Source organism: Betta splendens, chromosome 22, assembly GCF_900634795.4.
Source record: "Betta splendens chromosome 22, fBetSpl5.4, whole genome shotgun sequence".
NCBI classification, from domain to species: Eukaryota; Metazoa; Chordata; class Actinopteri; order Anabantiformes; family Osphronemidae; genus Betta; species Betta splendens.
The window spans coordinates 4,074,161-4,085,054 of NC_040900.2; the positions used below are offsets into that span (position 1 = coordinate 4,074,161).

General features: G+C 48.9%; 1 protein-coding gene across 1 annotated transcript; it reads right to left on the minus strand.

Moving 5' to 3' along the window:
* Positions 1–1,089: 1,089 nt before the first annotated feature.
* sox11a (SRY-box transcription factor 11a) lies at positions 1,090–4,816 on the minus strand. Its single transcript, XM_029139886.3, has one exon. The coding sequence runs from the start codon at positions 3,880–3,882 to the stop codon at positions 2,770–2,772; it is 1,113 nt and encodes a 370-aa protein (XP_028995719.1). The 5' UTR covers positions 3,883–4,816; the 3' UTR covers positions 1,090–2,769.
* Positions 4,817–10,894: the final 6,078 nt, after the last annotated feature.

The following is a 10,894-nucleotide window of genomic DNA, read 5'->3' on the forward strand; positions in this document are numbered from 1 at the left end:
CTGGCATTAGCCCTGAGCAGATATTTCAGAGCAACACAAAATCAATGTGGAGATCCTACAGGGAATAGCCCTGGAAGCCATTAGCAACTTTGACCAATAGGTCAGGTAAAGTAATAGCTGGATAAATGTTTTATTACAGATTTGCAAACTGACTTAATGGGTTGGGGCTACCTGTGCAGCCACGCGTGGAAAATATTCATCATTAGATCCTATTGCGGTAATGAACGCGCGTCTCTCAGCGTCCGGGGCTTCGCTGATTCCCTCTGATGCGATCTGATGGACGGGGACGAGGCGAGAGGCGGACCGGTCGCTCGGAACGAGCGCTCCCGTGCCTCCAGATGACATCATGCGCGGCTGGTAACGTGGCCTAATGAACGACGGTGACAACGTCCCAGTCTGTCGTGCACGTGCTCGCGTGCGTTCTGTCTTTAGATTAAATCCGTGTCCCTGACGACGCTGTCCTGCCAGCTATTTATTATTCTGAAACCCCATGTGGGAATCATAATCATACTCAAGTACTGCAAATGAGAGCCAGTACTAATTATGTTAAACTAATAAAACAATGTCTCAGTTCCACAAACACGCATTTACATCAGGAGAGGATTGATGTCGGTCCTGTATTTTACAGTGTCTTCTAGCAGCGAGGGCCGCTGTTTATCGGCCGTGTCCCACTCAGACGCGTTTTCAGCTCTGCAGCCGCTCAGGGTGCTACTTTTCTGAATGGGAGCCAGACAGACTGAGAGCTCCCACACGCTGAGAGGAGCGGCTCCTGTTTCCAGCAGCGAGCGCACCAATCACAGGCGAGCGGGCCGTTCAATTTCTTAAAGGCGCCGCGCCCGTTTCGAGAGGACGAGGGGACCCGCAGACGAGCAGGAGGAGGAAAAGATCCCAGAACGGCAGATGACATGCTTCCCTTTTTGTTTTTAAATCCTTTTTATTAAACGTGAATTCACATGTTAGTTTGAGCCCATCCAGTTCAGAGCATCCGCCTAAAGTCAAAGTAGGCATCATTCTGTCATCACATCCTTTTCAAAGGCAACACATAACACATCTGTGTACATATATTCACAAACTGAAAAGGACAGTCAATGGTGGTATGTACTTATTTATTAAAAGATGAGTCAAAGACAGATTCACACTTGGAATGTGAAGTAACTACTGCCTAGAACCTCAACAAAAACGTCTGGGCATATAATTAGGTCATATTCCAAAAAACCCTTTTATCAAACAGACTTCATATGTAAGACCCACATAAAAATAAACAAGATCTGCTTTTTAAGTGCAAGAAATAAAAAATACAGGTTTATGGTTAATGTCTTAAAAAAAGAAGGCAGTCTTCAGTTTTAAAATAAAGTTTCATTTTATGAAACAGGACTATGGAATGTTCTTTTTTGCTTGTTTGTTGACTTAATGCCAGACCACCGCTGCATCAGACTGTGTCCCTCTGCAGAACTCTGTCGTCCCTAATTCCCAGTCAGACTCGAACCGTTTTGTTGTCAGATATTACCCAATCACGTGTGTCCAATAACATTCAAATTGTATCTTTCTCCTATTGTACGTATCACACAATGAGGCCATATTTTATCGTTTTGCATCAGTTCCAGCTGATTTGTTTATTATTTTGTTTTTTTCTGCCTGGACAGGCTTCAGCATCATAACATGAAATGATGTTGACAGTGCACAAGTCTGTTTTCCATCACTTGCTACAATTGTTGATGGTCTGTATCTCAAGAGTATATATTGCACAAAAAATGAGAGGGGGGAAAAACAGTATGTGCCATAAAAAATACCAAAATCCAGTTTCACACCTGCGATTGGGACCCATCCACATATCACGAGTATGATATACATAAACTCCTAACTTTACTATATTACAGTACATGTACAATCTTGAAACTAGTTCCAGCTCTGAGGTATGTGTTCCCCATGATGCCATTGTATCGTCTACAAATACTCAACAAATCTGCTCTACAACTGTACAAAACCTAGTTTAAAATCACAAGGCATTTTTGATGCAAGTCTTAATTTAACTTAATCCTTAAAACCAGGACTCCCTTGCATGCTAAAAACAAATGATAAAGGGAAGAAGTGCCTGAAACTCACTGAAAGCACAGTAAGAACATTCCCTTTGAACTGTACAAAAATATGCCTGAAAATATCTTACTTTTCTTTTAAAAAGATGAGGTCTGTTATGTATCAAAATGTTTCCTCCACACCTGTAGTCGGCAGAGGTTTAGGCTGCGTAATTTTCCAAACCAGGAGGTAAACGGAATCAGTTACAAAAAACAAACATTTGCGGCATTTAGAAATTACATAAACCGTTGTAAAGTAAAATCCTGAACAACTTGTCAGTTCACAGATTTGCTTTGAGTCAGTCCACAGTCCGTTTTCAGCTCCCTGCAGTTTTTTTTTTTAAATTTGAAGAGGATAAGATGCATAGAAGTTCACGTATTTTTCCCTTTTGTGGTCCGTTTAAGCTGAACAGTAAATGCAGACCTATGGGGGGGAAAAAATCCATAAAACCCTGTCATGCTGCCAGAAAAAAACGTCTGCAGACTTTGCTTTTTTTTGCTACCAGCTTCATAAGCATCTCATTCCTCAAACCTCACCTCGCCTCCTGGTCCTCCACCTCCCCCTAGGACCCTTCACAAAAACCCACAGGAGGCAGGGCTGGGGACAACTTGACCAGGACACATGTAATTTCAACTCTCCCTTCTCTGTTATTACTAGAGAACCGCGTTTCTGCTTTTCTTTTGTGAATTTCTCATTTCAGTATGTGAACACCAGGTCGGAAAAGTTCGCCTCCAGCCAGTCCCCGGCGATCATCTCGCTGAGTTCTGGCGTGCAATAGTCTGGGAATTCAAAGTGAGAGCCCAGGCTGCCCTCGCTGAACGAGTCCAGGTCCTTATCCACAAGCGACAGCGACAGGTTCCCTGAATTGGGGTTCCCCAGCTCCGAGCCCTGGGCGCTGGGGGCGAAATTCAAACTAAAGTCAAAAAGCAAATCGTCCGCGTCCTCGCCGGAAGAGGAGCCGCTGCTGGAGGAGGAGGAGGAGGAGGAGGAGGAGGAGGAGGATGTGGACACCGACCTGGATGATGCTGGTGAGATGGCAGCCGCGTGCAATGTGCTCTGCTTCGTAATGTTTTTGATATTGTAAAACAGCCTGTTGTTGTTCCTCACTTCTTCGTACATGCTCGCGCCCTCCGACTCGGCCGAGGAGCTCAAAGTTGGGCTCGCGGGAACTTTGGCGACGTTGTACGGCCTCAGGCGCTCCTCGCCCGCCGCCTTAATCCCCATCCGGTAGTCTTCCTCGTACTCGTCGTCGTCGTCCTCGTCGGTGAGCTCACTTTTCACAGTCTTTGTAACTTTTAGGCTGGGAAACACGCAGTCCTCGCCGTAGCCCTGAGAGGACTTGGAGCCGCTCTTAGTCTTTATCTTTGAGCATTTCTTGCTGGGAGTCTTTGTGATTTTACCGCACTTCTCCGGAGACGGCGCCGACGACTTGGAGCTGTCGAGCTTGGGCTTTTTCTTGGGTCGGTACTTGTAGTCGGGGTAGTCTGCCATGTGTTTGAGCCGCAGCCGCTCGGCTTCTCTGATGAACGGGATCTTCTCGCTGTCCTTCAGCATCTTCCACCGCTTCCCGAGGCGCTTGGAGATCTCCGCGTTGTGCATGTCCGGCGACTGCTCCATGATCTTTCTCCGCTCGATCTTGGACCACACCATGAACGCGTTCATGGGTCTCTTGATGTGCCCGGTGGCCGTCTTGCACCAGTCCGGGTTGATCGCCACCGGGCTGCACGCCATAAATTCACTCTCCTCCGAATCGGTGGCCTCCCTGGAAAGGCTCCCGTCCGTCTCGCTGGTGTCCGTGTGCTGCACCATGGTGCCGTGTTTCCAGTCACTTGGCGTCCGGACGCTGCGGTGTCTAACAGCCCACGCTGCCAGTGCGGCTCAGGTCTCTGGTGTGCGCGCGCCGGTTCGTCCACGTCTGCCTGCGCAACGTGCGTCTCAAGCTCTGCACTCTTTTTCCAGAGTTACAAACTGCCTTCTTAACTAGTTATCAGCTTTTTCATGTCCCCTGCGTCACACCCCGTCGTCCAATCACGTCGCTCGCACTCCGCCCAGCAGCCTGCATCCAAGACTCCCCTTAACCCTTTTATTCCTCCCTCCCTAACGCTCGTTGGAGTGGAGGTGGGGATTCGTGGTACACGGCGTCTGGGGCGACGCGCCGGGCGAGACAGGCATATTAAACACACAGTTAGCGCCGCGCGCGCTCGAGATGAACGCCTCGCGCCGAGGCGCACAGAAGCCAAAGTCTGTTTCCCCGTTTGAACGTGAGGAAAAACACCTCGGAGAAAAAGACCGTGCTTCACGCAGACACTCGGTCTTTTACAGATGTGTCTGGAGAAAAAAACAAAAAAAAAACAAACCAAAAACAAGCAGACAATGCGAGGATTCGCGTGTTTTCCTTCCGTGGGTTGGATACTGAAGGTGGCGCTTGGACACTGTTGCAGGCGCGTCGGTGCGCCGCCGCGCGCGCGCGCCCGCCGGTCTGCGCGTCTGCTGTAGATGGATGCGTTTAGCAGCTGGTAATGGCTCCAGAGGAAGACTCTGCGCTGTCATTAACGTTGTATAACCTCATACATTTTAACCCTTATCTCCGCGTGGCCGGCCGCTATCGCGTGTTCCGCGCGCCGCCGCCTGTTGTCGTGTCTGATTTTGCGGGAGCGAGGATGTAGGTCAGTAGTGCGCTCCGTGTCTGTGGCGCGTGAGCAGTCAAAACACGCGTGACAACGAACGCGCTTCTAGCCTGTATGTCTGCGTGCATCTTCTAAAACGTTACTGTAGTGTTATTTCACCGAGAGCGTATTAAAAGCACACGTTGCACTTCCTCGTTCGTGGATTAATGCGGCTCAGCTTGACGCAGGCAGCCAAAGCAGAAATCCTGTGTCAAATGGCAACGTTCGCCGTGCGGCTCTGAGCTGAGCGCATAGAGCCGCGCTCCCCGCTGAGTTTGCTGTGTCAAGAGGCAGCGTAGCATCTAGCTGGATCGTACCAGCGGCCCCTCCACCCTCCTCCCCCCTCCCCTCAGCTCTGGGAGGTAGCCAGTAGTGCTATTGGAGGCTGGGGCGATAAGGCGCCCCCCCCCCCCCCCCCCCCTTCTTCCTCCCCTCTCCCCCTCTCTCTCTCTGCTTCGTCCCCTAGAGGGCAATCACTTACCCTTTTGAAACCCTCCCCCCACCCATCCTCCGTATTTTCCCCCAGCCAGGGCTTAAGAAGTGTCTCTACTGATACAGGGCTCGGGCGGCGAGTCTGGAAACGCACAGAGGACAGCGGGGAGAAGGGAAGAGGAGGCGCAGAGGGGGGAGAGACGACAAGGCTAAGGAGGCTGAGGCCGCTGGAGAGGCAGAAATGCGAGGAGATAGAGGGTCTCCTGCGCTTCCATCCAACCCCCCGTCTGTGTGCAGCTCTCAGAAGGCGATAGGGCTGAAATGCTTTATCATGACCACCCTGTGCTTATTAAGTCCTATCAGATATATGTGTCGGAGCAGGGGTCTCAGGAGGTTGACACATGCACATTCATGTCTTTACTGTCAGTGGCTTCTTGTGGTGAGTGAATGATTAAGTGGTGTTTGATCCTAATTTCAGGCAAAAGGTTATTTTAAAGGAATCAACGACATCGCATCATTATGGGCATAATTTGCACAGACTGTTTTGTGCCCAAATCTTTTTTTTTTTTTTTGGTGTGATTTCTTCCTATTCTCCTTCACATCACGTCCCCTCCAGCTCCACCCGGCCTTATCTCTTTATATGATGGTTTCATGCTGGACATGAATCACAGGGCCGCTTAATGATGAGCGTGCAGGGTGGCTGTTCTGCTCATTAGCATGGCTCATTATTGGCTGTGAATGAGGTGCTGGTGTCAGCCTGTACAGCCTATGAGTCATCTTAGGGAGGGTCTCACACACACACACACACACACACACACACACACACACACACACACACACACACACACACACACACACACACACACACACACACACACACACACACACACACACACACAGATGCACCAGTAATATACCAGCCCCTCTCCTCCTCCCATCCCAACCCCAACTGCCTCGTTCAGTGACTGGTGATCAAAGTGAAGAAGGGAGTGCGATGGAGTTGTGGGATACCGAACTGCACCGTGTTTTCATTCCATTTTCACATTATAGATTCCTGATTGCTTATGATTAAAGTCAAACCCAGAGAGCGCTTGTATCACTGTGTGATTTCTCACACCGTTCACTTTCCGATACCCTTAAGGCAGATGTTTTAATGCTTATTTGCTGCTTTTAATGTCAAGGGAGTGGGCATTTTATTCCAGTGCGATGGAGTGTTGAATTAAGTGACTCTTTTTATGTATAAGCACCGAACGCTGGTTTAAAGAGAAACAATTCCCTCTGCTTTGCTTATCTAAAAGCCGCCCAAAGCAGCTGCTGCAGTCACAAAGGCCCAGTGAAGCGTTAGATCAATACTAACCCTGACTGGAGGCTATGCAATGTTCAAAATGCATGGATCCATCTCCTCTGCATTGCCTTCAGACAGGTGTGGACTTCTGGAAGTCGCTATCTGATGGCTACACAATAAGAAAAGGAAGGCGGGGGGGCGGTTTGGGGAGTAAAAACAGTTGGAGAGGGAAAAAAGAGGGGGTTGTTTCAGTAGCACATGAAAACGCAAATGAACTCTTCACGTGACGGACACGCGCTCGAGGATCCTGTGTGCTCGGGTTACAATGTGTATTGCAGTGCAGCCGCTATAGTGAAGTCACTTCATGCTAATCCGCCGCTGCGGGTTCACGTAAAAGTTCCTAAAAGTGCAAACGCACTTTAATCGACATGAACCTGACACGTGTGGCTGGAGGTGAAACTTGATGACATCATTTGTCTGATGATTTATAGCTCGTGCTCCCCGCCGGCGACTGTAGCTCCTTCTGCTAAAAGGAGAAACGCTGCGCTCCCATTCCTCACAGATCCTCCTGCCTTCGCCCTTATCTCCACCAGATAAGAGGAGCTTTGACAATGAGGAGGGTCTCCCACCAGTTTGGAGGCTGTTGTTTCACCGCCGAGGCCATTTTATGCCCCGTTGTCGCTTTTGCATTCTCAACTCAATGCAAATGTCTCCTCGGGGTGTCAGGTTCTTTGTTGACCTCCTTGATGTGGCCTCTGTCTCCCAAGGCCTGATGCTTAGCAGATACTTGAGACTGGAGGATCTTGTCGTGAATGTAAACAGATGACGCCCGAGCACAGCGCTGGAATGTTTTTCACAGGGACATAAATACAATCAGACGCCCGAGCTGCTGGTGCCCGGTTCAGACAAACAAGCGTCTTATATAAGCGGGCAGACCATTATTATTACATATGCACTGGCTGAGGTTTGCTTCTGTGAAAAGTTGACTCCGCACCCTGTGCTACAACCAGGTTTGCAATAACCCCCCCCGAAGCAGAGCATAAACTTTCAGCTCAGCCGCCACGAGACGGGAGCAACCACGTAGGTGTAGGACACGGGTGAAAATTTAACACAGTATGCTGCGACTGCGAGGAGAGCGAGCATGCGATTTTTCCTACAGCTGCCTATATTTAAACAGCCCAACGTGCGAAGAGCCTCTGTTTTTTGCCTTTATCTCCTTTCACAGGGCAGATGCTTCGGCGCGAAACGACGGCAATCCGCTCTCGCCTCCGGGAGATGACATCACGCTGTATGCTCCGTAATACACATATTGCTGTGTCATTCCCAATAAGCTGCGGCCATTTAAATCCTTTAATTACACACTGGCAGCGCTGGAGCTGTGTTTACTTTAAGAGCTCCGTGTACCTAGTTTTGTGTTGCACTTGGTGTGTTGTGTTAATAAACTTGTGTGGAGGAAGAACCCTCCGGGCGCTCGCAGCCACTGTAATGAGAATGTGTTTAGTCTGGAGACTGTGTAGGACTAATGCTGATGGATTGTATAGCTGCAGGTCAGGTCTTGCACTCTCACACGCGGGTGGAAGCTTAGACAGAGCGAGAGGGAGATCCATTTGTGCGACTGCGGAGCACAACGCGCGACAAAGCAGCATAAAGTTATTATTACGCGCGTTAATACAAGCCGGATGAAAAGTACACGCCGTTACTACAGGCGTACACAACGAGGAGATGGTTTACAACTGCCGCGCGGCGGTGGAGTTGTTCATCAATATAATTTAGTGTCTGTAGTCAATAAAGCCCAAACACCATCAATCTTGGAGAAATAGATCAGTTGATGGCGTTTCACCGGGCAGTTAATGTCGAAGCAGTGGGACTTTTCCCACCGCTGCCAGGCCCAGACTTGCTCCCTCGCCGCGATAAGGCGGCGCTGACTACAGGCCAGCGTGTGGAGATCAGCTCACTCATCCCCCGGTCGCATCCTGCGCTCTGAAGTTTTACTGCTTTATGATCCTCGCGCCGCCGTTCCAACGGTGACAGTTCAAAGCGGCCTGACAAATCGTGACTCCGAGGCCCGTCCACAAATCCCAGCGTTGGCTGAAGGCTTCATAATTAGAAGGTAGGTCAACCCGCAATTAAAGTCGTGAATTGTTTGGTTTATTCTTTTTTTTTTTGCTGATATAATGATTTCACAATCACACGCCTCGATCACATGCCACGGAATGAGCTCCGTGCTCATCGATCAGTGCCCACCTCCGATTTTTAAAGGGAGTTTCCTAAAATAGGTTTTTAATCGCACCTAACACAGAAAGTATAATATATGAAGTCAATCAAGCATACCGAGGCTCACTTCTCCATCATCCCCTGCGTATTACCCCTTCAACAAATAAACCGGGGAGGATTTAGTCGCAAGCTCCAACACGGCTGGACAAAAACAACACCGCGGAAATCAGCCGCATCAATCAGGCTTTAACCTTGAAAACAAAGGAGAAGAAATGGACCCACGGAGAGACAAACACCCGAAGCAAATCTGAGCATTCACTCTTGTTTGAACAGTGAGCAGATAAGATAGCTCAAAGTTATCAGCGCAAGATGAATTCCCAGAGGAACCCCCAGGAGGGGTTTCATCAATGTAGTGCAAGGGAGAAAATCAATCCCTCAAACCACATATGGTGACAAATAACCACCTGGAACCCCAGTGAAATTAGCTGCACACCCACAAAGCTTCATCCGGTCACAGAACAATACGTGCGAAAGGAGAATGGATGCAAAATGCCAAGATGCCATTCGTGTGCGGCGATAAAACCTGCAGAGTAAACACCGCGGTAGTCTGTAAACATAATCAGAGTCATGTGGGCCTCGGAGGAGGCTTTTTCCAGTTGTGAGGCCGACCCCGGGGACCTCGCACGTCCCTCCCAAATCCGATTATCTGAGCTCCTCCGTCACGCGCCATTGTGGCGTCGCCGTCGCAGCTCGCAGGTATTAGAGAGCGCCTTGTTTCGCATCCAGGGCCCCGTCGGAAAAGCAACTGAAGGCGGCGCGCCGAGAAGGTCGACGCGAGCTCAACCTTTATGTGGTGGCTGCATCACACGTAAAGTTTCCCTCAAATAGACTTTTTGTTGTGAATGCATGTCTAGAGGAGCCAACTGTGCCACAGAGAAGGAGGAGACTTCAATGGAGCCCTGCAACTTCCTTTTTACTTTGCATTACATATGCACATATAGACTGGTATTTTCCCCAGCATTCCATCCATATCAGAGCCTCAGTATGTCCTCTCCATATACCCACTCGCTCGCTGCCCTTTCCTTCATGTCTATTAAGAATTTCTTAGGCAGGCTTCAAGAAAGATTTTCATAAATGTCTTCTTTTGCAAATCCTCCACATCCGGCCGTTCGGGCTGAGAGCTATCTTTATCTTAGCAGTAAAGGTCATTGGAGGACACTTAGGGATATGGAAAGGCTAAGCTGTGCGCATGGGAAAGTGTTTAAAGGAAACTATCTAGAAATCAATATTAGAAGGTCTGGTAATGAGTTTGTCAAATCACAGTCACAGAGCAGCTCATGTGTGGCGGAGCTTGATGCTGCCACCGGAGTGTTTTTATACAGTAAAGAAGTTAGAGATCAGATTTATGTACGAAACAAGATGGCAGGTGAAGATTCAATGCACGTAGTCTCATATTAAATATTGTGGTTTTGTGATTCGAAAACGGATGCGTGCACCACGTGTCGACCGATTAGGCAGAATTATGAATCCAGCTTCAGATCGACTTGTAAACATGTATTTAAATCTAGCGCTGTTGTCTGGGATCTCTGTAAACTGAGCCCCAGCGTGACTGGAGATTTCGGGATTACAAGACGAGAGACGAGAGACAATTCCGATAATGAACCGGCGCTCAAAGTTCGGGGGAAGCCGCCGACAGAAGGAATCCAGTCGTAAAAAGTGCGAGCGGATTAGCTCCTCTCTTATTTCCAACATTTCCTCTTTGATACCTCCCCACGCTAATCTCATTATAAGCGTCTGCAGAGCATACATGACAATTGGCTTCAACAAGGTGGAGTTTCCCGCTCGCCTTAAAGTCACGGGCGTCTTCACAAATGAAAACACACGAGCGGCTCCTCTGGAACTAACGAGGAAGAAGCTCAGCACTTCTGATGGCGCCTAACCTCCACTAACAGTAACGGTTTAAACGTCCGTGGGTTTTCATTGGCACCGAGTTCCCGCGACCACTGCACTGTTTAATATATACTGTATATAATGACCTGAGAGGCTCACAGTGGGCGCTCACAGTCAAAGGAGTCTGCACTCGGTAACGAGTCCTGCATCGTGTTCACTGTGCGGCTCGTTTTTGTGAAGTCTGCTCGGGAATGATCTTATTTTGTGCTTCAGGAATTTCTTATTCCCCATAAGATTAGTGTAACTGTGAACATAAGGAATCATAATAATATTA

Excerpts from the sequence above, each read along its gene's own strand:
- sox11a (XM_029139886.3), bottom strand. The coding sequence starts at position 3,882 with ATGGTGCAGCACACGGACACCAGCGAGACGGACGGGAGCCTTTCCAGG.